The sequence below is a fragment of the Sus scrofa genome, chromosome X (assembly GCF_000003025.6).
Source record: "Sus scrofa isolate TJ Tabasco breed Duroc chromosome X, Sscrofa11.1, whole genome shotgun sequence".
Classification (NCBI taxonomy): Eukaryota; Metazoa; Chordata; class Mammalia; order Artiodactyla; family Suidae; genus Sus; species Sus scrofa.
Window position 1 is genome coordinate 82613322 of NC_010461.5, and position 26987 is coordinate 82640308.

The 26987-nt window shown below is 42.9% G+C and overlaps 3 protein-coding genes across 5 annotated transcripts in view; 1 reads left to right on the forward strand and 2 right to left on the reverse strand.

Annotated features, from left to right (window-relative positions):
* On the reverse strand, nt 1271–16867 carry XKRX (XK related, X-linked). Of its 2 annotated transcripts, XR_001302667.2 has the most exons (4): nt 15564–15927; nt 10659–10927; nt 2098–2923; nt 1271–1553 (listed from the first exon to the last, which is right to left on the reverse strand). XR_001302667.2 is itself a non-coding variant. In XM_005673761.3 (3 exons), exons 1-3 carry the CDS (start codon nt 15896–15898, stop codon nt 2178–2180), a joined length of 1350 nt encoding a protein of 449 aa, XP_005673818.1. In that variant the 5' UTR covers nt 15899–16867; the 3' UTR covers nt 1271–2177. The 2 variants fall into 2 exon arrangements, 1 of the variants encoding a protein (XP_005673818.1); XM_005673761.3 differs by having other exon boundaries at nt 1271–2923; nt 15564–16867.
* Nucleotides 16260–26987, forward strand: part of LOC110257685 — a 31422-nt gene continuing 20694 nt past the window's right edge. The window contains exons 1-2 of the mRNA XM_021079853.1: nt 16260–16316; nt 16373–16812. Of these exons, the coding sequence (XP_020935512.1) occupies nt 16260–16316; nt 16373–16812 (497 nt within the window). The remainder of the gene's footprint in view (nt 16317–16372; nt 16813–26987) is intronic.
* Nucleotides 25135–26987, reverse strand: part of TRMT2B (tRNA methyltransferase 2 homolog B) — a 103204-nt gene continuing 101351 nt past the window's right edge. For both annotated transcript variants that reach the window (XM_021079606.1, XM_021079605.1), the window contains one exon: nt 25135–25249. The gene's annotated coding sequence lies outside the window, so the exon portion shown is untranslated. The remainder of the gene's footprint in view (nt 25250–26987) is intronic.

A 26987-nucleotide genomic window follows, 5' to 3' on the forward strand; every position in this document is an offset into this window, starting at 1 on the left:
TAAAGACAAAAGACAAAAAAAAAAAAAAAAAAAAAAGAAAAGAAAAAGAAAAAAGAAAAAGAAAAAAAGAGAAAAAAAGAAAAAGGAAATCTCCACTGCTCCAAAGCATATCACTTCACTCTCCTTCAAATTAAGTATCCAATCCTTGTAGCCCCAAACAGCAGTTGAAGATGGGCAAAGCACACTAGGCATGTCAGGAAATAGGATAATTCTGGCTCCTAGCCCTGCTACTTAGAAGAGGGAACTCTTCCAACATAATGTCCTGACACTGGATAAGAGGAGGACACGTGGCTAAAGATAATTTTTTTTTTTTTTTGCCTTTTTAGGGCTGCACCCAAGGCATGTGGAAGTTCCCAGACTAGGGGTCGAATCAGAGCTACAGCTGCTGACCTACACCACAGCTCACAGCAGCGATGGATCCTTCATCCACTGATTGAGGCTAGGGATTGAACCTGTGTCCTCATGGATGCTAGAGAGATTCGTTTCTACTGAGCCACAACAGGAACTCCCTAAAGATAAATTCTTAACATGATCCCAAGGGTAAAACTGGGTGGGAATGAAAAGCCTTAGGTTAGATTGTTTACAATTCCCCACACCATTGTGGGAGTCACATCTGGGACATGCTACTGGTCTGTGAGGGGCAAACATTAATTAGGTAAATGCTAGGATACTTGGTCCCCATAGGCAGTGGCCATAGTAACTGCAATTCCTAGATAAATTTAGAGGCATCCAGCTGACATTCTCATCAAAATACCCAAGTAATATGAGATATAAACATTAATATACATAAGAAAGGGAGTCCTGCATTCATCTGTTGGGGGTGTGGGAATGAGCAGACTGTTGATGAGCATATGATCCTTATTATAAAATAAAATCCAGGAGTTCCCGTCATGGCTCAGAGGTTAACGAACCCATCTAACATCCATGAGGACTCGGGTTTGATTCCCTGGCCTTGCTCAGTGGGTTAAGGATCTGGCATTGCCATGAGCTGTGGTGTAGGCCAGTGGCTACAGCTCAGATTGAACCCCTAGCCTGGGAACTTCCATATGCCATGAGTGTGGCCTTAAAAAGACAAAAAAGAAAAAAGAAAGTCCAGTGGGCAGAAAGCAGTACTGATGATGATTTAATGTGATCTGGTTGCGTTCCTCTGCCTTCATTCTACCTTGGAATGTTAGCCACCATCTCAACCCCAAACAACATATAGGTGATGTCCTAACTATTATTATCTTCTCTCTCCCCTTACAAAATCAAATCAACAAAATACTCAGGATAGTAGGACAAAAGCAGTCTTCATTTTTTCTACACATAAGAAACATTTTCAATTACAGTTTGGCTTCTGGATGGAGATCCACATCAATGTTGCTAAAAGAGCACAGAAAAGCCAAGCAGGAGGAACCCCTGATAAGGAGGTATGATGTAAGAGCTTTGACTCAACTATTCCACTCAACAGGCTGGAGGCCATATGGGTCCCTGAGATAAAGAGTCATTCTGGTTTATGCCTTGAAGGAATCCTCCTCTGTACTCCCTCTTCAGAGTGTATCTTTGAAGGGCCACTGAAAAGAAAGATCCTTGATGAATGATCGCTAGTAAAGTCCTAATGGAGAGCTAACTCATTTGGGGAGCAGCTCTTTTAAATTAAGAGTAGGGGTTTTCCTCTTAGAGTTTCATATTGGAATTAAAACACCCCAGCCACATTCACAGTTACAAGTTCCACATTAGTCAGACTGCTTCCTGGGAGGTACCCAGACGTAGTAAGCAGTCACATCCTCTGATTAGTCAGGATATATTCTGGTGGAATGCTGCACCTTTCAGCTCAGCCCATGGAAAGCTCGGTAATGGTCAAGCAAGTGAGCAGAGCTTAAAGATCACAGGGAGCCTTAGATACCCGGAAGTAAGTTATCCCATCCAGCAGCCAGACAACAACCTGGGTGGGAGGAATGTGAATGATTATTTCTGACTCTCCCAGGTATACAGGGTATACAGTGGCTACACAGAACTTAACTGTGTCTGAACACAGCAGTTCAATCTTAAGGAAATAAAACCTCTTTGGGGGATGCTCTCTCCAAAAAAAAAAAAATGTCCTGGTGGGGTACTCACCCATGAGCCTCATCGTCTCCTTCCATTTCACAGTTGCTCTTGGGAACCCCCAACCCATCCCCAAATACCCAAAGATAGAATCAGACAATGCTCTGCCTTGTTTCAGCATCAACAGATGGCTCTGAGTTCTCAACCCTGCCCCGAGGGTGCTGATGGCAGCAGACACAGTGTAGGTAGTCCACTACGTTGTGGGTGAAGAGTGAGCGCAGCGGGTGCAAGTACTGGAAGAAAAGGAGCATGAAGCCAATGGAAATCAGGTAAGCAATAATGAGCTGCAAAGCAATCGAGGAATGACAGTAATCCAGTAACACTTTCACTCCAAAGAACTTAAAAACCAAGACCATGATCACGTTCTCTACCAATCTCACACTATAGTGCAGGCCCATGTGTCCCCAGTTCTGACCTTTCTCAACAAGGTCCCTGTCTGCTAACTTCAACTGCAAAGCTGACCAGCAAGAGAAGTTGATGCCAGCGTACAGGATGGTAACAGAAATCAACACCACCAGGGTGCCTACCCGGCTGAAATTTTTCTCAATGTTATTGGGCATCTGGGCACCACTCCTCCAGAACTTAACCCAAGGCTCAAAGAGGATGATCAGGAAGTTCAGCAATAAGAAGGGCACAGCCTTCAATTTCAAGGTGGCTGAGAAGAGCACCAGAATCATGAGGCGGGAGGTGATCTCCAATGTTCGCCAAATGGTGATGCACAGGACTTCTAGTGGCCCAAGGCGAATCTTGTATTCATCGTACTTGATCTGGATAGCCAGCATATTGCAGAGAGTAGCCCCATAGGTGACAGATATCAGGGAAAAGACCATTAGCACAGCTGGAAGAAAAACAAAAAACAAAAAAATAGGCAATCGGTTGGTGAAGTTTTGTACTCTGACCCGGAAGTCCAGAGATGACAGGTGAGACTTGAGGGCCCCAGTTAAGAGCAAACCTCTGTATGAATACAGCTATGTAAACAAATATCATGCACAGAAAGAAAATGGAATACTAAAATTTTTTTGATAGGGATTGTAGTAGTTTTTAATTTTTTCTACATTTTTCTAGTTTCTAAATTTCCCATGAAATTAAAAATACAAGTACTATAATACATTAATAATAATCATATACATACAAAATAAGCTTTTTACAAAAAGCAGGTCTCAGTCACAGACATAGAGAACAGACTTGTGGTAGCCAAGGGGGAGCGGGACGGATGGATTGGGAGCTTGGGGTTAGTACTTGCAAACTATTGCATTTAGAATGGATAAACAATGAGGTCCTACTGTATAGCACAGGGAACTATATCCAATCTCTTGGGATTGAACACGATGGAAGATAATATGAGAAAAAGAATGTGTATATATGCATGGTTGGGTCACTTTTCTGTCCAGCAGAAATTGGCATAACACTATAAATCAACTATAATTTTTAAAAAAGAGAAAAAAAAGTGGGTCTCAGAACTAGCATTGAGAGGTCACTAAACAAGAAGAGTACATATAAAGGGATGGGCAGCATCTACCTGATGAAACAAGCTTCTGAAAAAACAATGGGGGAGGCAGAAAGAACTCTATCTGAAAAAAAATCCAGTCTTAGGAGACTCGTAGAGCATGGCCTTAGTCATAGAAGTCCTTGCTTTGATGAATATCTTCTTTTAGGAATGAATCTTGTTTGTGAGTGCTTCTAGAAAATAAAATAAAATATATACTAAATGAGTTCCCTGGTGGCCTAGTGGTTAAGGATCTTGCAGTTGTCGTTGCTGTGGTGCTAGTACTATCCCAGGCCCAGGAACTTCTGCATGCCTAAGGTGTGGCCAAAGTGAAAAACAAACAAACAAGTAAAATATATACTGGAAATTCCATTAGGGCAGAAGAACCATGTCTATTTTGTTCACTGCTGTATCCCCAGAGCCTAACACACTGCCTGGAATATAGTAGGTGCTCAACAAATGTTTGTGGAATTAATGTAGAATTCTGAGTTTAGAGAGGCAGCATAAAATACCTATGATTTGACATCTTTGGTTCAGCAGTGTGGGAGCTTATGCAAGGCACAGAATATTTATGTGCTTCAGTCTCCTAGGTCACTGAGATACCCTACAGCTTCTTGGTTTTCTTTTTTTTTTCTTTTTTGGCTGCTCCATGGTATATGGATTCTCAGGCCATGGATCGGATCCAAGCCACAGTTGTGACCTATGCCAGACCCTTAACCCACTATGCTGGGCTGGGGATAGAACCTGCGTCCCAGTGCTCCAGAGAGGCCATTATCCCATTGTACCAGAGTGGGAATTCCTAGAGTTGCTTGTTTTATTTTTATTTTTTTGTCTTTTTTGCCATTTCTTGGGCTGCTCCCATGGCATATGGAAATTCCCAGGCTAGGGGTCGAATCGGAGATGTAGCCGCCGGCCTACACCAGAGCCACAGCAACTCGGGATCCGAGCTGCATCTGCAACCTACACCACAGCTCATGGCAAGGCCGGATCCTTAACCCACTGAGCTAAGACCAGGGATGGAACCCGCAACCTCATGGTTCCTAGTTGTATTCGCTAACCACTGAGCCACTACGGGAACTCCTAGAGTTGCTTGTTTTAATCATCAGCAATGCCAATGTAACACTGCAATGCTTTGGTATAGTTTCAGAACTTCTGGCAGATCCGGCAGAGTGGTTTAAAAATTTAAAAACCCATTTCCTAGCCCATAACATCCATATCACTCTATGTTAGAGTGGGAGCCTGGAAGGGTCAGAATGCTCCCTAACCTACTATACTAAAAAATCTCAATTATAGATCAACCAGTGGCTCTTTCCTTTTCTTCCTTTAAGAAAAATCTAGTGCTCTCAAGGAGAGTGACAGAGCTAAGTGTACTCATCGAAAAGAAAAGCTGGCACTTTCTGTCCCATAAAAACACTGAATCAAACTGGAGCCATTGAAATGACAATTTCATCTGCAGGAAAAAGTAAAGACCTCCCCATGGAAACCCCAAAAGAAGCACAGCTTTGTTTCTGAGATCTTTTTCAGCTTTAAGTAGAGGGTTGGAGTCTCAAAGACTGGAATGAGGGACTCTCTTAAAGAGTCTAGTCTTAGCTTTATTTTTATTATTTATTTTTTCCCAGCTTTATTGAGATATAATTGACATATAACATTGTATTAGTTTAAGATGTACAACATGATTTGATATGCTCTTAGCTTTATAAACCACTCTCAGTCTCATCCTCAAGAGCTGATGTTCCTTGTGGAATCTGGAACATCAGAGCGTATGTATAGCCAGCCAACTGTGGCGATGCTTTCTCTTAAAATAGAACACATTTATTGATAGTAGTGTAATAAAAGGCAGAAAGCCTGATGCTTCCAATAAATGTCAAAACACCTTCCATCTGTCTCCCTACAAATAGACACATGCCATAGAGGTCATAATGTTGTTAGTGAATTTGCTCATTGATGCTGATCCAGATGGCCTCCCAGAGAAAAAGGCATTAGAAAAGGAATAGCGAGGAGAAGACAGGAGGGTGGAGGAAAATGAAAACTCAAACCAAAAATTAGTTTACAAAACCTGAAAAGAGATGGTATTGTCCAAATGGTTTTAATAGGAAAAATCACTGGAGAATTGAAACAGGCCTTGCAGAAAGCTTCCCTTACATCCTCCATATAGTGATATAGTTAGAAACATGGGTTCTAAAGGCAGACATCCTGGGTTCCAATCCTTTTTGCTACCTATTATTTATAGGACCTTGGCAAATTTGCTTAACCCCTCAGTGTCTGTTTTCACATCTGTAAGATGGGGATGATAACAAGTATTTTCACAAGTTGTTGTGAAGATTTAAATGAAATAAATTTTTTTCATAACATTAGAGAAATGCCTAGAACATAGTAAATGCTTTCTGCTAACTCCAATCATCATCACCATCCTCTATTTCCAAAAGTGTAACAGGTGCATTTTCTTTACTTAGGCATTACCCTAAACACTTACAAACTCAGGTGATTTTTTTTTCTCTTTTTATGGCCATACCCACAGCATATGGAATTTCCCAGGCCAGGGGTTGGAGCTGCAGCTGAGGCCTACGACACAGCCACAGCAATACCAGATCCAAGACACATCTGTGACCTATGCTACAGCTTCTGGAGATGCTGGATCTTTAACCCACTGAGCAAGGCCAAGGATTGAACCCACATCCTCACAGAGACAACATTGGGCCCTTAACCCACTGAGCCACAACAGGAACTCCTCAGTTGATTTAAAAACTGATAGGTGGAGTTCCCTGGTGGCTCAGTGGGTTAAGGATCTTGCATTGTTACTGCTGTGGCTCCAGACACTGCTGTGGTGTGGATTCAATCCCTGGCCCAGGAACTTCATGCCATGGGCACAGCCCCCCAAAACTCCTGATAGAACATCTAGAAATAAGCATTACAAAAAAAAGCAAGACCTATAACAAGAAAAGGATACAATTTTACTAAAGTATATCTAAAAATATTTAATGAAATGTACTTCAGTAAAGTTGTATGTAGTTGGCTCTCTGCATCCACAGAGCCAATCAAACACAAATAGAAAATATTCAGAAAAAAAATTTCAATAAGTTCCAAAAAGCAAAACTTGAATTTGCTGAGCACCAGCAACTATTTACTATCATTTGCATCATATTTATAATTATTTACATATCATTTATATTGTTTTAAGTATTATAAGTAATCTAGAGATGATGGAAAGTATACAGGAGGATGTACACAGGTTATATGTAAATACTACACCATTTTGTATAAGGGATTTGAGCATTTGAAGATTTTGGTATCTGTAGGGGGTCCTGGAAACAATCCCCTGCAGATACTCAGGGTTTACTGTAATTTTCTAGCTACAGGCCTTTCATATTTATAGCATAAGTGTAGTGATATTTCATGGATATATATTTATCTCCAAATCCATCAAGTTGTACACACTAAATAGGCAGAGGTTTTTGTTTGTCAATCATACCTTAACAAAGTGATTTTTAAATATTTAATGAAATGGAGAGTTAAATTATCTTCTAACATGGAATTGATCCTGAAAAGATGTAAATTCCCTCCAAAATAACCTAAATAATTTATGCAATCCCAATAACAGTCTCAATAAAATGCTTTTTCTTCTGTTGTAATTGTTTTGCTCTGTTTTGGCTTTTGGTTAGGGAATTGAAAAACTGATTGTGGAGATTCATTCTGTTTGGAAGATCAGGCTAAACTGCTCTATAAGATATGAGCTGTGAAAGACCTTTGTAAGAAAGATACAAGATCTAAAAGCAATAAATAATTTGCGGATCTTCTGTCGTGGCTCAGCAGAAACAAATCTGACTAGTATCCATGAGGAGGCAGGTTCAACCCCTGGCCTCGCACAGTGGGCTAAGGATCCAGCTTTGCTGTGGGCTGTGGTGTAGGTCACAGACATGGCTCAGATCTGGTATTGCTGTGGTTGTGGTGTAGGCCAGTGGCTATAGCTCCTATTCAACTGCTAGCCTGGGAACTTCCATATGCCGCAGGTATGGCCCTAAAAGGGCAAAAAAAAAAAAAAAAAAGAATTTGAATATGTAAAAATTTAATACTTCAAAATGCCTGAAAATACAACTACAATGTCTCTTACATATAGTGTGCTGTACATCTGTTACGTGTACAACATGTATATGCACATTTAAAATATATGTGTGTGTACGGTAGTTCCTGTTGTGGCTCAGTGGGTTAAGAACCCGACTAGTATCCATGAGGGTGCAGGTTTGATCCCCAGCCTCGCTCAGTGGATTAAGGATCCAACGTTGCCGTGAGCTGTGGTGTAACTTGCAGATGCAGCTTGGATCTGGCGTTGCTGTGGCTGTGTCATGCGCAGGGAGCTGCAACTCTGATTGGACCCCTAGCCTGGGAACGTCCATATGCCACAGGTGTGGCCCCAAAAAGAAAAAATAAAATAAAATATATGTGTATGTACACATGAAAAACATACAAATGTATACGTACACACTTATCCACAGCAGAGAAAGGATTAATAGCCAGAATAAGTAAATAGTTCCTCCACATTAATAAGAAAAAGGCAAACGACCCGCCAGAAAAAGTGAGTAAAATATATAAGAAATTTAAAGAACAGAATGACCAAACATGAAATGAGGTTCAGCTTCACTCATAATTAAAGAAAGCAAATTATTAAAACAGTCATTTTATAATTATACAAATATTTAGTGTAAGATACAAAGAAACAGATACATTCATACACTGCTGGTGAGAATACAAATTCATACAACTTTTTGACAGTACTGATACAATTCTAAGCATGTATATCTTCTTTTTTTTCCTTTTAGGGTTGCACCTGTGGCATACAAAAGTTCCTGGGCTAGAGGTTGAATCAGAGCTACAGCTGCCGGTCTACACCACAGCCACAGCAACACCAGATCCAAGCCACATCAGTGACCTATGCCACAGCTTGTGGCAATGCCAGATTCTTAACCTACTGAATGAGGCCAGGGATCAAATCCACATCCTCACGGACACTATGTCAGGTTCTTAACCAGCTAAGCCGCAACAAGAACTTCTAAACATGCATATCTTTTCACCCAGCAATTTTACTGCTAAGTCATTCTACAAAGTTTCATTCCAGTATACAGATACTTATAAAGATATTCACAGGGGCATAGTTTGTAATTAGAGAAAAACTTTTTTGTGTGGAGAGATTATAAACAAACTTCAATCATACCAACAGATGATTAGGGAAATAAGAAAGAATAGTCCAACTCATATAAGGGAAACATATATTTATCATTATTTATATGTATATATAAATAACTTGAAATATTGGCAGACTTTTGAAAAAGACATGTTGCTGAATAGAATGTTTAATATGGTCCTTTTTTGGCAGATATATATATACACACATATATATTGTATATATGTTTATATTTATATAGTAAAAAGAAGTTGGAAGGATACACACTAAATGGTAAACAAAGATTACCTTTGGGAGGTGAGATTTTTTATCTCGTATTTTCCATACATTATGTATGGTTTTGAAGCTTTACCATAATAATCTCTGATTTTCATAATAAAAAATAAGAACCAAAAATAGTAATACATGATCATGGTAAAAAGATATTAAAACCATATAAAAGGGTATAAAGTAAAAGCTAAAAGCTGGCTGACTTCTCATTTTCACTGCCTGGAGATAAATTGTTTCTTGCATATCTTTCTAGAAATAGTCTGTGCATATACAATTACCTACAGGCCATTCAGTTTGTGTATATATTATTTTTTATAATGCATACATATTTTAATTAGATGATTTAATTACCCTCAAAATTCTAAGGAGGAGAAGCATCATTTCCAGAGGTTTTTCTCCCCACATAATTATCAATTCTAGGTATGTAAAAACATTTAAGAAGTTCTCTTGTTGCACAGCAAGTAAGGATCCAGCACTGTCATGGTAGTGGCTAGGGTCACTGCAATGGCTCAGATTCGATCCCTGGCCTCAGAACTTCCACATGATGTGGTCACAGCAAAAAAAAAAAAAAAAAAAAAAAAATGTAAAGGCCAACAGAACTTCATGAACAGCCTTAGAAGAGAAAAAAAGAGGGCAAATTTTCTCTTGACATTTATTTGAAACATGGGGCTTTGTCAAGCAGGGTCAGCACCTAATAATAAGGAAATGATCCAAAGCTGCACAACAGCTGTACCAGCTCTAGCCCAAGCAGATGAAGTTAATCTCAGGCTGTTAAAACTCATTAACAGTAGTTTAACTCAACTTTGAAAACACTGACGCACACTTCATTCTCTGCTAGAGGTTACTCATCTCAGGACCCCTCTTTTACAAGTGGGAACTTAAGGCAGTGACCTCTTTGGTAATTTCCTCTAAAGATCATAGAGGTCAGAACTGGGACCAGGCCTGACTCGCATCAGTGTACGTTCCACACCCCTTTTTCTTTCTCCCCACTGGAGTTGAAAGAAGTGATTAAATCAGTGCTTCCCCAAAGTGGAGGATCAGAATCAACTGGGATATTCTCAAAAAATACAGACTCCTGGCCTCCCCACACTCAGACTTATTCAGGTCTGAATATGGTATGTAAGGTTTTAAAAGGTGCTTTCAGCCAGTAATTATGTTTTCTCATAATCAGTAATATTTGAGAAGCTCTTATTTAAAGGCAGCCATCCCTAAACCAACCAACCAACCACCCTCAGTACAATTTAAACACTGTGGGTAGGGAAAATGTCCTACTGGCTGCTGGTGGTACTTTCTGGGCCCAGAGAGGGTTTATCTGTGGTATTTTTAGTCTGAATAACTTACCCCAGTTTAAGAAATCTGGCAGGCCTGAGATGTTTGGTTCTGTAAGTTCTTGGACTATCAGTACTGTCCAATAGAATTTTCTGAGGGAAATTCTATAATATCAATACAGTAATCATTAGGTACACATAGCTATCAAGCACATGAAATGGGGCTGGTATGACTGAGGAAGTAAATTTTTCATTTTTCATTTCAATTTACATACCCACGTGAAGCTGGTGGCTAGTATATTGGACAGCTCAGGTCTAGATTTCTAAGACCCTTGATTTAAGAGGAGCCCTCCCCTCTCCTGACCCCACTCACCTCTACCCAGGGGAACCTCTGCAGAGATCAGGGTCACATAGAGCTGATAGGTCAGCTGGGGCACTGAGCCCAGGAAGGCTTGGATCTGTGACATTCGTTTGTAGGCATTGCGGTGCATAGCCAGGGTCCGGATGGAGTGGCCCACCTCCCATTCTATCAGCATCTCCTCGCCATTTATTAGCATCTTCTTTCGGGTGAGGCTGACATAGGGCTCCTCCTGCCCCTCTTTCTTCCACAGTGTGAGGTACTTAATCATGGCCTCCAAACATCTGCAGAAGTAAAGCATCACGGGAACTTAACTAAAGCTGTCCTGGGAAGGAAGGTTATAGTTGGGGGGTGGGAAATAATTCAGGAGAGTTGTGCTACGTTTTGCCATTCCTACACTTCTATTCTACATATTTCTCACGAGTCAAGGAGTTGGTCACGCCTTCTACAAGACACCTGAGTCTAAATCATTTTGTGTTGGGTCTGTCATCAACCAACTGAAGAACACCAGTTCAGAAGTGTTTGAGAACTTAAGGAATTGCTTTGTTTCCTTCAGAATAAGCCTATGATAGAAAAGTGGCTTGAACACAAAGACATTAATAACGTGTTGAGAGAAGATGATGGAAGTTACAAAAGGCTCTGGTTTTCATAATGCCTCAAGTTCCTGAGGAAAAGCATTCCTTATTCAAAGCATTCAGCTCCATAATCAGGGCTTTTGAGTTCTGCTTTTCCAAGGCAAAGCCCACAACTATAACTACCTCAGCTAAAAAGTCTTGGTGGGGATCTGGGGAAAAAAAACCAAAAAACAAACAAAAAAAACCCTCTCAAGTACACAGGAAAGCCATTTAGCAACAAAAGTACTTTAAAGTTTTCACAATGAAGAACTGAATGTACCATATACCTAGGAAACCTTAAAAGATCTCCTTAAAGGTTGTTTTCAGGGCCTCTTGCTTGTTTGGGAACAATAACCTTTTTTTTTTTTTTTGTCTTTTGAGGGCTGCACCCGCAGCACATGGAGGTTCCCAGGCTAGGGGTTGAATCCGAGGTACAGCTGTCGGCCTACACCACAGTCACAGCAACACTGGATCCGAGCCTCCTCTGTGACTACACCACAGCTCATGGCAATGCCAGATCCTTAACTCACTGAGCGAGGCCAGGGATTGAACCTCATGGTTCCTAGTCAGATTCGTTTCCACTGCTCCATGACAGGAACTCCCGGAACAATAAGCTTTTAAACATCCTTCTTTCTTTACAAAGAGGAAAATATCTTATGAGAGCCTATCACCCTTGAAATAATACTAAGACCATATTTCCTGCTCTACCCATCCCAGATCCTCCATTTAAATCAGAAGCCTTTGGCAGTTTTGATGTGGTGAACAGAGAAGCAACCAGAACATCTTGTTTGAGAACACCCAAGTTACCACTTCCCCCACTCACCCTGAAATGAATGGAAACTGTGGATTATTTCTTACAATAAGTAAGAACAGTTGTGTCGAAAATTAAGCCGTCTTTCCTGATAGGCTGAGGGAATGGGTTGCATTTATCTTACCTATTGCCCTTACCACACAGTGGGCATTTGAGTAAATGAAAGAGTACAAAGGCAGAAAAGAATACAGAGTGAGAAGTGATGCAAGGAAAGGATAATAATAATGGCAACGTAATTTAACAGGAAAATAGGCCCAAGACAAGCTCTGAGTGAGATACACACACACACACACACACACACACACACACACACACACACACACACACACACACGCATATACTCTTTAGGCCTTAGGCTCCCAATAGGAAAGGTAGGAACATGTGCTGGCTGCCATTCTCCACAGGATCCCTTTCAGACTGGTGCATTTGTGCCAGTCTGAAGCATGTTGTTTGAAACATCCACATTATAGGGACAAACTCTAAAATCCAGGAGAGAAAAAGATGCAAGGAGAGAATAGAGAAGAAGAAGAAGAAGAAGAAAAAAAAGCAACTTTCTCTTCCTATTCAGGGAAAATCCAAGAAGAAATTTTAGATTTTAACCCAAGCCCATCAAAGCTACCTCTGAATAAAATATAGGGGGAGGTGGTAGCATGAAGCATTCTGTTTAGCTTCCATGCTTAAGGCTGTTTACTGGTTTAAGGAAATGTGCTGGCCTTGCTTATAAGCATCAGGAAATGAGAGTACATTTTCATTTCCAGAAGTATCTTTCCATTTCATATAAGGAAGCCAGACCCTCCAAACAACTTCATGTACCTAATAGCATGAATCAAGTTCCTACCTACCTAAAAAGCAATTTGCCTTGAAAATAAGCCTCATCAAGGATATAATTTATGAGCTTTTAATTATTTTTTTCCCTGATGTGGGGTTAGCTGACTGAGACTCTAAATGCTTTCCAATCATTTCTAGTGGAAGCTAAATGACAAAAATGAAACACAGTACTCAACACTGCATATGGAGGGTCCAGATCAAAGATGGCTTGGGAGGCCACAAAGCAAAGAGAGAAAAGTCAAAACTGGGAGCCTGGGGCAGTGCTTACTGAAATTTGCATCGAGAGTGCTTGATGTGTTAACTCAATAATATTGCATTTGAAAAGGGCGGGCGAGAAGAATGGTTTCCTCACTCCCCTACCAACCTCTCTAAAACACATCTTAGTTCAAGATGAAGATGAGGTCTTCCTTTCACAGCTTAACTTCAAAGAATTAAAACTGGAAAGGACCTTTAGATTACCTAGTACTGAGCTTGCATAGGCCAGCTGAGTCACATTTGACTAACAACTATGGTTCTTTTGGCCTAGACAGAGTTTAATTATCAAAATCAGTTGTCTTTTTTTTTTTTTTTTTTTTTTTTTTTTTTTGCTTTTTAGGGCTACACTTGAGGCATATGGAGGTTCCCAGGCTAGGGGTCCAATCGGAGCTATAGCTGCCAGCCTACGCCACAGCTCACAGCAATGCCTGATCTTCAACCCACTGAGCAAGGCCAGGGATTGAAACTACAACCTCATGGTTACTAGTTGGATTCATTTCCACTGTGCCACAACGGGATCTCCAGTTGTCAAAATTTTAAATCATTATATTTCACATGAAATCCTGTCTTGGGAATGTCTCCTGAAAAGCTGGGGCCCTAGTAAAACTGGGTGTAAATTCTAAGAGGGAAACAATGGGATGGAGCTGTAGAGCAGCTGGCTCTTTTAGGCAGATCTTGTGGACTCCAGATTGCCACCGTACTCACTACTCTCCATCATTTCTCTAACACTGAGACTTTCGTTTTATTTCCTGGCTGCACCTGCAGCATGAGGAAGTCTCCAGGCCAGGCATCAAACCCTCACCACAGTAGTGACAATACTGGATCCTTAACCCGCTGTGCCACCAGGGAACTCCAAGACCTCATTTTTACTTATAGTCATACATGTAGCTACTGTTTTTTCTCATACTTGCCTTGCTTCACTCATTAATGGTAACTTCCTGGCCCCTGTAAGCATCTGAGACCAATGCTCTAGCCCAACGCATTTATTTCACAGATGAAGGAAGCAAGGCTCAAGGCTTCTTCAGAGGTTTCAGCAAGGTTATATAACTAGTCAGTGACAGAGGGTGGACTAGATTCCAGGCCACTGTTTCTGTTGATTATCCATATTTTCTCTGATGGATCCTAATTAATTCCTCCCAATTTAAACTTTTTTTATTTTTTATTTTTCCTGTCTTTTTGCCTTTTCTAGGGTCGCACCAGCGGCATATGGAGGTTCCCAGGCTAGGGGTCCAAACTGAGCTGCAGCCGCTGGGCCTACGCCAGAGCCACAGCAACGCTAGATCCAAGCCAAGTCTGTGACCTACACCACAGCTCACAGCAACGCCAGATCCTTAACCCATTGAGCAAGGCCACGGACTGAACCCTCAACCTCATGGTTCCTAGTTGGATTCGTCAACCACTGAGCCATGATGGGAACTCCTAAACATTTTTTTAAAAGGGGGAATTCTATTCCTAGTCAGTTTTAGACTGTGTTTATTTATCTAAGGATGAAATATCTTCCCATTGCAATTAGAACATCAACACCCTGACCCATATTCCTCAGCTGACTGTACGTTTCTGCCTCACTTGCTATCAAGACAAACTTAGTCCATTCTTTCCTACTGACCTCATAAGTTTTGCAACATCTTTCTACCTTGAAAATCCCATAGCATCCAGATGAGACTTCTGACACAGATGCCTGTCTCTCTAGATAAGAGCACATTCTTGTCCCTTCAAGGCAATCTGAATGGAAAGATTCAATACTATTACGTTGTGCTACAGCATTCAGATAGAGAAACAGACTATCTTCCTTTGCTTCTAACAGTGCGCCTTTATTGCAGAAAGATACAAAGAGATAAACAAGAGACCGATAAACTGACAGAGAAAGATAAACTACAATGGGTTTGCATACCAGATGAGCACAAATGGCTTAAAATATTTTCCAGATGTCAAATAACTCCAGAAAACTTGAAAATGGTGGTAGCAGCAGCCCACGCAGTTCGGGGTAAAGGAACTGAATGTGAGATGGGATGGGGGGAGTAAGGAACTTTCATCCAATTTAAGAGCATCTAAAAGGCAGAGTCAAAATAACACACTCTGACACTACAGCCCGTGTTCACAAGATGACCACATCAACTGGTCCCATACCAATTTTTTCATAACCCAAATCCAGATAGCAAGCATTGTCTAATGAAGTCTTAGCAATGGTACAATAGTTTCGGAACACAGGTACATGCCACATGTTCATTGTGGTGGCACTTAAGACTGCAGATAAGACTTTTTGGATGGCAGGCAGGGAGGCCAAGAGTGGGAGGGAGTGGGAGAATTGATCAAATTAGAGGCACAGTATGTGTTATAAATATTAAATTCATCTTTCTCTGCAAAGGGGGGCGATGGGTAGAGGAGAAGAGAAAAGATTAAAAAATTGCTCACCTGATAACAGGTCCCAAGAGGATTAGATGCATAAACAATGATAGTGGCTTGTCTTTGGCCAGATCTCTGTGGACAAAAATGAGCGTCAACTGGACCATAATGGATGAAAACATAAAGAAGGAAAAGGTGTATGCCATCCAGTAGGTTTCACTATTCTTCCGATAGATTCTAACCATGTACAAGGTAGATGCTGCCTCCCCACAGTACAAAAAAGTGGAGAAGAGGATGCCAAATGGAAAGGTAAATCTGGGGTTGGCCCCACGGATGACATCTTCCTCCAGAGGGGACATCGCATCCACATTTGGTTCCTCGGGAATTTCAAAAACTTGGTCCATTGTCGAGGTTCTGAGTGTTGTGGTCTGGTCTTCAGAGCACCCCACCACTCGACCCCCCTAAGAGAACCCGGCAGCCACTGCAGTCCCAGTATTGGTGAGGAGAGCTGTCAAGTCCAATTCCAGAACTGAGGAGATTAGAGTAGGAGACCTCTCTCTTCTTAGAAGTAGGAGACCTCTCTCTTCTAGTCTCAAATTACACTTGTCGGAGTCTGGGATGAAGAACCAGGAGTACCACTTTGAATTTGACTCTTGATTGGCCCAGGATTCCATTCGTCAACATACATACTGTGGAACTTGGACAAGCCAAAAGCAAGCATTTTAGCGCCCAGTCCGGAGTCCTAGTCCAGGCGCGTAAAGCGCCATGGGAACAGCTCGGCTTTTCACAGCCGCCCCCCCTGGCAGGGGGATAGCTCTTGTCGTGAGCCCAGACACTCTCGAGGAACCCTGACCAGTGTGCCCTCCCTCTCAAACCAGCCAACGACAGAGCCAGGGCAGAAGAGAGGGCGCAGCCTGAGCGTCCCTTCGGTGATTCAGTTCATTGTCCAGGTATCCGCGCTATTGCTAGGCTGCGGTTATCATCTCGCCCGCTCGCCAGCTCGCCCGCGCTCTCTGAGGACCCGCGCGGAGTCGAGGGTTCTCACGCCTGTTCCTCGGATTCCCCAAGCTCCGCCCCCAAGGCAGCCTGGCCAGGGGCAGAAGCAAAGCCACAACCCGGTTCCCGAGCGCAGTCGCTGGGGAGAGAAGCAGAGCACGCCCCCGCCACAGGATCGAGAGAAAGCTGGAGGGGCTTCTTTTCCACGGAGAAACTTTGTTAGCGAAAAACACGACGTGGGGGATGCCTACTCGGACGGCCGAATGTCGCCAAACTCTTGGGCACCGGGGTCCTGCCTAGCCAGCAGTTCCAGCTGTGAGAGGTCGGTGGCTTCAGGAACTAAGGCACTGATGGCGGCGGGTGGGCGAAATGGGAGTGACAGCTGGGGCCAAACAAAAACAGCCTGAGAATTCCAGGGCGGGCAGATGAAGGATGATCGGTGCTTAGCGGCGGGACAAAAAGGGGCTTGGGCCAACGTTCAGAAGCACTTCTCACCAAGACACCCGGACCCAGGAGGGAGGGAGCCACAGCTTTCCTCCTCCCCAACGCCCACTTCCACCCCGCCCTCCCTAACTAGCACGCTCCCACACTCGCTCAACCCAAGCGGTTGAGCAGGTGTCTGTCGGCCTCGGGGGTTGAACCTCCCTAGGTCCTATTGCCCTCCAGATACTATCACGGTGGACGGGGTGGGGAGACCTGGGAGGCAGTTGGGCCAGAGTTTTCTTTCCAAGCGAGACTGTATACAGCAGAAGGAAGAAAGACAACGAGGAGGTGTCAAGACTCAAGGTCAGCCCACAGACCCTGAAAGCTCATATTATTTGCCTTGATTTCTCCACTTGCAAAATGAGGCCAGGATAGAAACTTTAGAATGAACTTTCAAGTCTTTGGCTGGAAGGTTCTGAAGAGGTGCCAAATTCTAAATAGACTGGCAAGGAGCCAGGAGAGCTGTTAGTAAAAACTGAGAGGGGTGTCTTAAAGAGCTCTGAAAATTGCCTAGATTCTTAAGAGCAATCCTCCCCCACCTCGCTGAGCTTTTGTTTTTGTGCCTTCATTTGCATAATTCTAAACCCCAGGGAAAAAGAGAAAACATCTGCCTCCTGGTAATAATATAAATGTTGCAGAGCCTGTGCCAATCTCCTTTTGCTGCAGGAAGTCAGTAGAAAGAATCTATGTGAGGAGTGGCCAAATAGCTGCTACCAAAAGGATGGCCTCGAGAAAGACTTGCCCTTGTGTTGTTGGTTTTTAAGATTCTGGCAGTTGCTGCCTCTCTCCCCCCAGGGCTGATTCAGGGACAGATCAGCTTCTAAAGTTTGTCGCCTTTGAAGCAGATGCCCCATCTTGGTCTGCACCTGTGCTAGCATCTGTGTTAGCAGGCTGATCCTTCCTCCTTTCCGTTTCACAAGGCAGGTCAACACTATCTGAGAACTCGTCACACATAGTGTTGATGGGTTAGGGCTTTGCAAATGGCGTGAGGTTCTCTGCCAATAGTATATGGTGCAGAACTCCTTGGATAGATCACAACTAGGGCGACAAACTCATCTCAGTTTGCTGAGACGGGATGAGGTGCCATCCTAACCTGGGAGACTGAAGCTAGGAAGATTGTGGCATTCCCATGTTTTTCTTTTAGCCTTTCCCCCTTCTTCCCTGTGTCCTTGTCACTCCCCAAATACACAAATCTACAATGCCTTCCTACTTTGTTTCAATATGACTCCTTCTGTCTGACATTTAAGGCTCTCTATAATCATCACCCTCGTTCTCTCTCCAACTTCAGCGCCCACGTTACCCTGTCGCACCCTCCGCTCCAGTTCAGCAGGTTTTCTCACTTAATCACATTTGCCTTGCTCCCTCAATGCCGTATTGAGGCCATTTACAGCCCCCTTCACTCTCTTCTCCATTAGTCCATACCTTCTTTCAAGGGTCAGTTCAAGTACTGCCTCCTCCAGAAAGCCTTCCTTCACCTCCCCAACTCTTTTCCCTCTGTCTTTGTGCTACTGGCATACACTCTCTTGCTCTAGTTCTGCAACTCTGTGTTTGCTCCACCTCCCCAATAGAAGTGTAGACTCAGAGAGGGATGCTCAACTGAAGTTTATTGTGATTCTTGTTGATGACAATAGTGATTAACCAATGGCAATGACGATGAAGCTTCCTCCAGGAAAACATGCAAGACTCAGGCACACTCATCTCTAAAAGCTGTAGCCACTGTAGCTGGGGCATAAAGTCCTGAAGGACACTCATTGCCTCAGTCAGCCATTCAGCTTACAGAGGGTGTTAGCCCACATGATCAGTCCCTTCTCAGACTTCCTATAGTACCTCTTGTTGGTCAACCCAACAGTTTAACACCAAATTACAAATTATTTCAAGTATATTCATTTTTATTTCACAACCAATTTCCTACAAACTCCTTGAAGGCAGTGGGGGAGAGGAGGGGAAATTTCCTCAAAGTCGCTATAGACCTGTAAATCTCCTGCCATCTGATCCCTCTCATCCGACAGCTTCTCCGTTTTCAGCCCCAGGACTCTCTGGCGCTTTAAGTCACTGAATCCTCTGGTCTCTTATTTCCATGTTCCTTTTGCCCTGCTGGGAGAAACTAACTTGAGAATTTGCCCTGTTTATGTCCAACTCTCTTTTCTCTTTTAGGCAATCTCTAAACCCCAACCCTTTATTCTTAGGACTAGAGATGCTGGAAATATTGACAGTTGTGAGACTGCTGAGGCCCTGGGAACCCCTTCTCCATTAACGGCATTGACCTCCCAGGGACTGATCATCTGAGGTGACACCCCTAGGGTGCCCCCTGAATGCTAGGCAGCGTTTTGGTTTGGTTCTGGGAGAAAGGGAGACCCAAGATTTGACTCCTCATTCCCCCTACATCTGCCCCCACGACTCAGCAGGAACAAAGAATTGGTCTAAAAGCCATCTGGTCGAAAAGATCTTGGCATATATATCAGCTTTCTGAACCCCTCTGAACCAGATAAGACTAGGCTTGAGGATTCAAAGACGTTGCAGCCAGAGCTGGCTCATAAGAGGTAGCTGGCATCCATGAAGGAAGAGGAGAGGAAGGAGACAGATGCGCAGCAAGTGGCTGGTAGTCTGGTCACAGAACACTGTCTGGTGGGAGGTGATGGGCAAGTCCTGGAGGATCAGTAGCTACGATGGAAGCTACTGATTCTGTAGAATGCTTGGTTCTGACAGTTTGCATTTTTAAAAAATATAGCTAATGGAGTTCCCGTCGTGGCTCAGTGGTTAGTGAATCCGACTAGGAACCATGAGGTTGCAGGTTCGATCCCTGGCATTGCTCAGTGGGTTAAGGATCCAGCGTTGCTGTGAGCTGTGGTGTAGGTCGCAGTCACAGACGCGGCTCGGATCCTGCGTTGCTGTGGCTCTGGCGTAGGCTGGTGGCTACAGCTCCGATTAGACCCCTAGTCTGGGAACCTCCATATGCTGCGGGAGCGGCCCAAGAAATGGCAAAAAGACAAAAAAAAAAATAGCTAATGCAAAATCAGTCACATGTCCTCTGAACCTCCTCTTTTTGCTGTAAGCTCCCTGAAGACAAAGACTTTTGCTTATCCTATTCCAAGCCACTCCCTCAGCAGTCTCACCCATTTTACAAAGTGGCTGCACAATTTTACATTTTCATCAGCCTTGTGTTTCTCTACATCCTCAATAGCCTTGTTATCTTTTTGCATTATAGCCATCCTAGTAGTTTTTGATTTGCATTTTCCTGACGGCTAAATTGATTGTGTGTGTGTGTGTGTGTGTGTGTGTGTGTGTGTGTGTAAAGTTGTTTGAACATCAGCTGGGTACAGTCATTCAGTTATTTCAATAAACATTTACTTGTGGAGTTCCCTGGTGGCCAAGTGAGTTAAAGATCTGGAATTGTCACTGCTGTAGTGTGGGTTTGATCCCTGGCCTCGGAACATCTGCTTGCTGTGGGTGTGGCCAAATCCAAAACAAAACACATTTATTTGCAATAGCAATGAGTAAGACAAAGATCTCTGCTCTCAAGGCTCTCACACAGTGTAATACATATTTGTCTTTTGGGGGTGCTGCTGTACAGCATTTGAACCCCTTTATCTGGGGGAGAGGACATAGGAATCTTGCTAAGAATCAGGTCCCCCTTGTAGTTGGGTCACAGGCATGTGACTTAGGCTCACTCAATCCAAGGATCTATCCCTTGAATTGAGAACCAGTGACCCAGAAGTGGACAGTCTTCTCTGATTCAGTCATGAAAATATGCCTCTCAGTTCTTCCAGTGTGTGGAATATCATTGACCTTGGCCTCAGCTGCTGTGCCCTAAATTCACGCCAGTATTTGCTGCTTTGCTCTGAAGCCATACTGCTCCCAGCCAATTACTGGGCACAGCAGGGATACCAAATCAGACCCATTTCTGGTATACATAGGACTATGTGGCCGGTGACTTTGGCAATAGGACTTCCCATCAGTTTAGTCAAACTTTATTAGCACTGCACTTCTGTCTATGACTCCTCCTACCCAACCTTCCTCTTTCCTTCTTTCATCCATAAAGGTCATATACATATATTTGTTTTTAGGGCCCTACCCGAGGCATATGGAGGTTGCCAGGCTAGGTGTCCAATCTGGAGCTACAGCTGTCAGGCTACACCACAGCTATAGCAATGTGGGATCCGAGCCACATCTGTGACCTATGCCACAGCTCATAGCAATGCCAGATCCTCAACCCACTGAGTGAGGCCAGGGACCGAACCCACAACCTCATGGTTCCTAGTCGAATTTGTTTCTGCTGCACCACGACAGGAACTCCATAAAGGTCAGATTTACACTGCAGTTTAACAGCTCTCCCAGCTCCTCCCCAAGTTCTCTCACATTTTCCTCAATAAATCTCCTGAGTGTCTAATCCCAGGTTGGTTTCTGCATCTCTGAGGACCTGTGATAACACAGTAATGTTGCTAGCATGGTGGTAGTAATGGTGACAGCTATGATGTTGGCTGTGTAGCCCTGAGTCTGGTCGTCCAGTCCAATTTATGATTCTTGGAGCTATTCAAGATGCTTTTAGGAGTTCCCCGGTGGCCTAGCAGTTAAGGATCTGGCATTGCCACTGCTGTGGCTTGGGTCACTGCTGTGGAGTGGGCTTGGTTCCTGGCCCAGGAAATTCTGCATGCCACAGGTGCAGCCAGAGGAAAATAAGAAAAAAAGGAAGGAAGGGAGGAAGAAAGAAATGTTTTTTCAAAAAAAGGAGCTTTTTTTTTTTTTTTTTTTTTTTTTTTTTGGCTTTTCAGGGGCTGCACCTGCGTCATTCGGAAGTTCCCAGGCTAGGGGTCAAATCAGAGCTACAGCTGCAGGCCTATGCCACAGCCACAGTAAAGTGGGATCCAAGCCATGTCTGTGACCTACACCACAGCCCACGGCAATGCCAGATCCTAAATCCACTGACCAAGGCCAGGGATTGAACCCATGTCCTCATGGATATTAGTCAGCTTTGTAACCCACTGAGCCACAATGAGAACTCCCTAAAAAGATGCTTTTAATACAATCATTTTTTGCTTGAATTAGCCAGTCAATTTCTGTTGTTCACAACTAAGAACCCTCTGGATTACAGGGGAAAGGACAAAAGCATTCAATTATGATATAGCAGGACAAGGGTTATGATAAAAGCACAGAGTCTGTGGAAGCACTTAGGGGGCACCTAACCCCATCTTTTTATCTTCTCAAATGAAATAACCCTATGCTACCTGGAATTGCTAGTCAGCTCTTCTCATTCATTTTACAGGCCACTGCAAATTCAAAGGCTCATAACCATCTTCTCAATTTACCCTTCCTTAGGTAGTAGTTCTTGTTACATTCACATAAGAATTATTTGGGGGAGTTCCCGTCGTGGCTCAGTAGATAGTGAACCTGATTTGTATCAATGAGGACATGGGTTTGATCCCTGGCCTTGCTCAGTGGGTTAAGGATCTGGTAATTGCTGTGAGCTGTGGTGTAGGTCGCAGACGAGGCTCAGATCCAGAGTTGCTGTGGCTGTGGCTGTGGCTGGCAGCTATAGCTCCTATTCGACCCCTAGCCTGGGAACCTCCATATGCCAAGGGTGCAGCCCTAAAAAGACAAAAAAGCCAGAAATAAGAAAGAATTATTTGGGGAAGTAGGAAGACTACTTATCGGCTCCAGGGCCCCACCCTTCAAGTAATGCCAGTACACAGAGGATCATAAAAAACTGTCCTAGGGATGGCTCTACAGTCTGTTTCTAAAACAATTTTATCCATCATCATAGTGCACATTTCACAAGTATTGGCAGCACTTGACCCCTCTGTGGCCTGAGCCAGAGTGAAGATAGACGTAAGAGTCAGTCCTTGCCTTGGGCTGCCCACAAAAAGCATTACCTGTAGTTTGCTCCCTAGCACACTTAAATAAGAATTAAACAATCTGCACACATTTTCATATTCTTTCCTATTGAGCACATTATACATTTGTTGGACCTTAAGGTGCTCAACTTTATGGCCAAGGAAAGGAGATATTTCAGCTGCCAAGAGGAGAAAGTGACTCCCCCCTGGACTATACAATGACTCAGTAGGTGAACTACAAGTGGAAAGCTTGTGAAAGATCATAAATCTTATGCCATTTACCAGATGCCCTCCCCAGTACCCCTGCCTCTCCCGCTTGACTTTAGTACTAAAGGGTCCCCATATTGTAAAGGACTTCAGCCCTAACTTTAAAAAAAATGGAGTTATTGCTTATTTATTTATTTTTGCTTTTTAGGGCCACACCTTGGCACATGCAAATTCCCAGGCTAGGGGTCGAATCAGAGCTGCAGCTGCCAGCCTATACCACAGCCACAGCAACTCAGGATCTGAGCCATGTCTGTGACCTACACCACAGCTCATGGCAATGCCAGATTTTTAACCCACTGACCGAGTTTAGGGATCAAACCCACATCGTCATGGATTCTAGTCAGGTTTGTTTCCACTGAACCACAATGGGAACTCCAAGAAATGGAGTTATTATTAATGGGAGAAGTCAGAGCATCAGGGAAAGTAGGGTAAATAGCTTGGCAAACTCAGATTCTAGAAAGAAAAATCATGAAAAGATAGGGTAGTGAGATCACAGTGGGCCAGATAATATACACTCCTACCTGTGAGGACAGAAGTCAGGCCATGCCAAGTCTCCCTGGCAGACAGCAGTGTGGTATAGTAAAAAAAGGGCTACATTATGGACTGGAATAAAAACACTGTGGAACTTAATCCTGGACCCATTTCTAAATTTCTCTGGGGTCTTCAAGATTCCTTCTAGCTTCACATCCTCTGACATCCATGTAGTTAGGCTAGGTAGACCTCCTAGAGTCTTTAATTCCACATGTAGTACTGAGATTTTATCACCACTAAGCAACTGAACAGGCCAATGACCCAAGTACCCTAACCAATTTCTCCTAGAGGTATCCTCTCATATGTGAAATATAATATGTATAAGTATGTTTATAATAGCCAAAGCTTGGATGTGACCTAAATATCTACCAACAAAGGGACTGCTTAAATAAATTCTGATATATCTCTAATAATTATGGGACGCCATGCAGCCACAAAGAAGCTCTTTATGTACTGATATTAAACAGTTTTTCTTTTTTTAAAATTTTTATTATGGTTGATTTATTACAATTTTCTGTCAATTTCTGCTGTATAGTAAAGTCACCCAGTACATTTATATACATTCTTTTTTTCCACATTATCCTCCCTCATGTTCCATCACAAGTGATTAGATATAGTTCCCTGTGCTATACAGCAGGATCTCATTGCTTATCCTCTCCAAATGCAATAGTTTGCATTTACTAACCCCAAACCCCTAGTCCATCTTACTCTCTTCCCCATCCCCTTAGCAACCACAAGTCGAAACAGGTTTTCTATATAAAAAGTGAGGAGTTCCCTGGTAGCTCACTGGGTTAAGGATCCAGAACTTTCACTGCTATGGCTTGGGTTGCTGCTGTGGCACAGGTTCAATCTTTGGCCTAGAAACTTTTGTAGCCAAAAAACAGTGAAAAAAAGCAACATGCATAAGAACATTTACGGTGTGCTACAATTTGTATAAAAATGAAGGGTGTACATATACAAATATGCATAGAATATCTCAGGAAGGATATACAAGAAACTGGTAACAGGAGTTCCCATTGTGGCTCAGAAGGTTAAGAACTTGACTAGTATCCATGATGATGCAGGTCGATCCCCTGCCTCGCTCAGTGGGTTAAGAATCCAGCATTGCTGCAAGCCGTGGTGTAGGTCACAGATGCGGCTCAGATCTGGAATTGCTGTGGCTGTGGCTGTGGCTGTGGTTGGCAGCTGCAGCTTTGATTCAACCCTGAACCTGGGAACTTCCATATTTTGCAAGTGCGGCCCTAAAAAAAGAAAAAAGAAAAAAGAAAAAAGAAACTGGTAACAGCATCTGACTCCAGGGAAGAGAATGGACAATGAAGGAGATGTAGGAAAAATAGATATTCATCTGTTCAAAACATTAAAAAAAGAACCTTTACCAAATATGTCACAGACCCATCTTTTTCAATCATTTAACAGAACCTAGGTGAACCAAGTCAGGAGCGAGTTTGTTTCTGAAAGCAGAAAGAAGAGTCTACGGCAATTTCCTGGCTGAGCCTGTCTCAGAAGTGTGTAGGTGGCTGTGATGGGTCTTCAGCTGTTTCCTTCCCTCTCTGCCTTCCAGACCTGAAGGTGCATCTTGAGAACTGCTTCAGGTAGCTGACTGTTAACAGAAACTGGAGAGGCTAGGAGAGGCTTCTGTTTGGGTGAGGTCTGGAAGAAAAGTGAAACAGCACCCAAAGGTCACAAACTACCACGTAGGCATCTAAAGAGACTTTCTTACTTTCTTATGTCTTTTTCTTTTTCTTTTTTTTTTTTTTTTTTTTTGCTTTTCAGGGCCGCACCCCCCAGCATATGGAGGTTTCCAGGCTAGGGGTTGAATCTGAGCTACAGCTGCCAGCCTATGCCATAGCCACAGAAGCACCAGATCTGAGCTGCATCCATCACCTACACCACAGCTCACAGCAACACCGGATCCTTAACCTGCTGAGCAAGGCCAGGGATCAAACCTGAATTCTCACGGATACTAGTTGGGTTCATTAACCACTGAGCCACAATGTAACTCCTTTCTTATCTCTTGAGAAAGCTGTCTCTGTACCCATTGTGAGCTCACTGCCACCAGAAAAGAAAGTATCTTTTATTTTCATTATCAGTCCCCTACAAGAACATAAAAAAATTCATTTTTCTCTCTCAAATGAATATCATAAACAGCATTCACTGAAAGCTAGTAGCAATATAAAAAGTACAAAGTGGAAAAAGATATATAATCCATAGCCAAGAACTAACCATAGATTAAAACATTCAGTGGGAAGAACAATTTGTCCTCTATTTAGACTCACTTTATGAAGGATAATCATATGTTAAATTAAGTGGAGAATTTATGCTTTGAAATACAACTCATTAAGTAAAAAGTCTAGGGCTCAGACTTTATATTTGGAATGGGCAAGTTTTACACTTTTTAGTGAAGATTAGCTATAACTATTATACAACTTGGAATAAACTAGTAGAGCTCTTTAGTTTAAATAATATTAATAACAACATTACTTGAGTGCTTACCATTTGTCAGGTACTGCCGAAAGCCATCTATGATCTCATTTAATATTCATAATGCCCTAATGGGGTGGGGCTATGCTTATCTCTAGCTTACAGATAAGGATACTGAAGCACAGAAAAGTTACGTGATATGTCTGAGCTAAAATAGCTTGGATAGCAGGGCTGGGATTTGAACCCAGGCATTCAGGCTGTGGTGTCTGTGCCCTAGTCATTTAAAAGAGCAAACAAATAATTCTGTCTACAAAACAGAAACTGATCGTGGACATGGAGAGCAGACCCGTGGTTGCCAGGGGGGAGGGAGGAGGGAGTGGGATGGACGGAGAGTTTGGGGTAGGTAGATGCGAACTACTGCATTTATTTATTTATTTATCTATTTATTGTTTTGCTTTTTAGGGCCGCACCTGCGGCATATGGAGGTTCCCAGGCTAGGGGTCGGATGGGAGCTGTAGCTGCCAGCCTACGCCACAACCACAGCAACTCGGGATCCAAGCTGAGTCTGTGACCTACACCACAGCTCATGCATGGCAATGCGGGATCCTTAACCCACTGAGCGAGGCCAGGGATTGAACCCACATCCTCATCAATACTAGTCGGGTTCATTACCACTGAGCCACAACAGGAACTCCTTTTTTTTTTTTTTTTTGGAAATTATTACATTTAGAATGCATAAGCAATGAGTTCTTACTGTACAGCACAGGGAACTATATCCAATCTCTTGGGGTACAACATGGTAGAAGATAGTATGAGAAAAAGAATGTATATATGTATTACTGGATCACTGTGCTGTACAGCAGAAATTGACACAACACTGTAAATCAACTATATTCTAATTTAAAAATAAAATTAAAACAGCAAACTGTAGAAAATTCAAATAGGGACTGCAGGGAAATATTAGGAA

Excerpts from the sequence above, each read along its gene's own strand:
- XKRX (XM_005673761.3), bottom strand. The coding sequence starts at position 15,898 with ATGGACCAAGTTTTTGAAATTCCCGAGGAACCAAATGTGGATGCGATG. Across the intron at positions 10,928-15,563 it reads CTCTTGGGACCTGTTATCAG|ATGTTTGGAGGCCATGATTA; the intron begins GTGAGCAATTTT and ends TTACTTCTGCAG. Across the intron at positions 2,924-10,658 it reads AGAGGTTCCCCTGGGTAGAG|CTGTGCTAATGGTCTTTTCC; the intron begins GTGAGTGGGGTC and ends TTTTTCTTCCAG.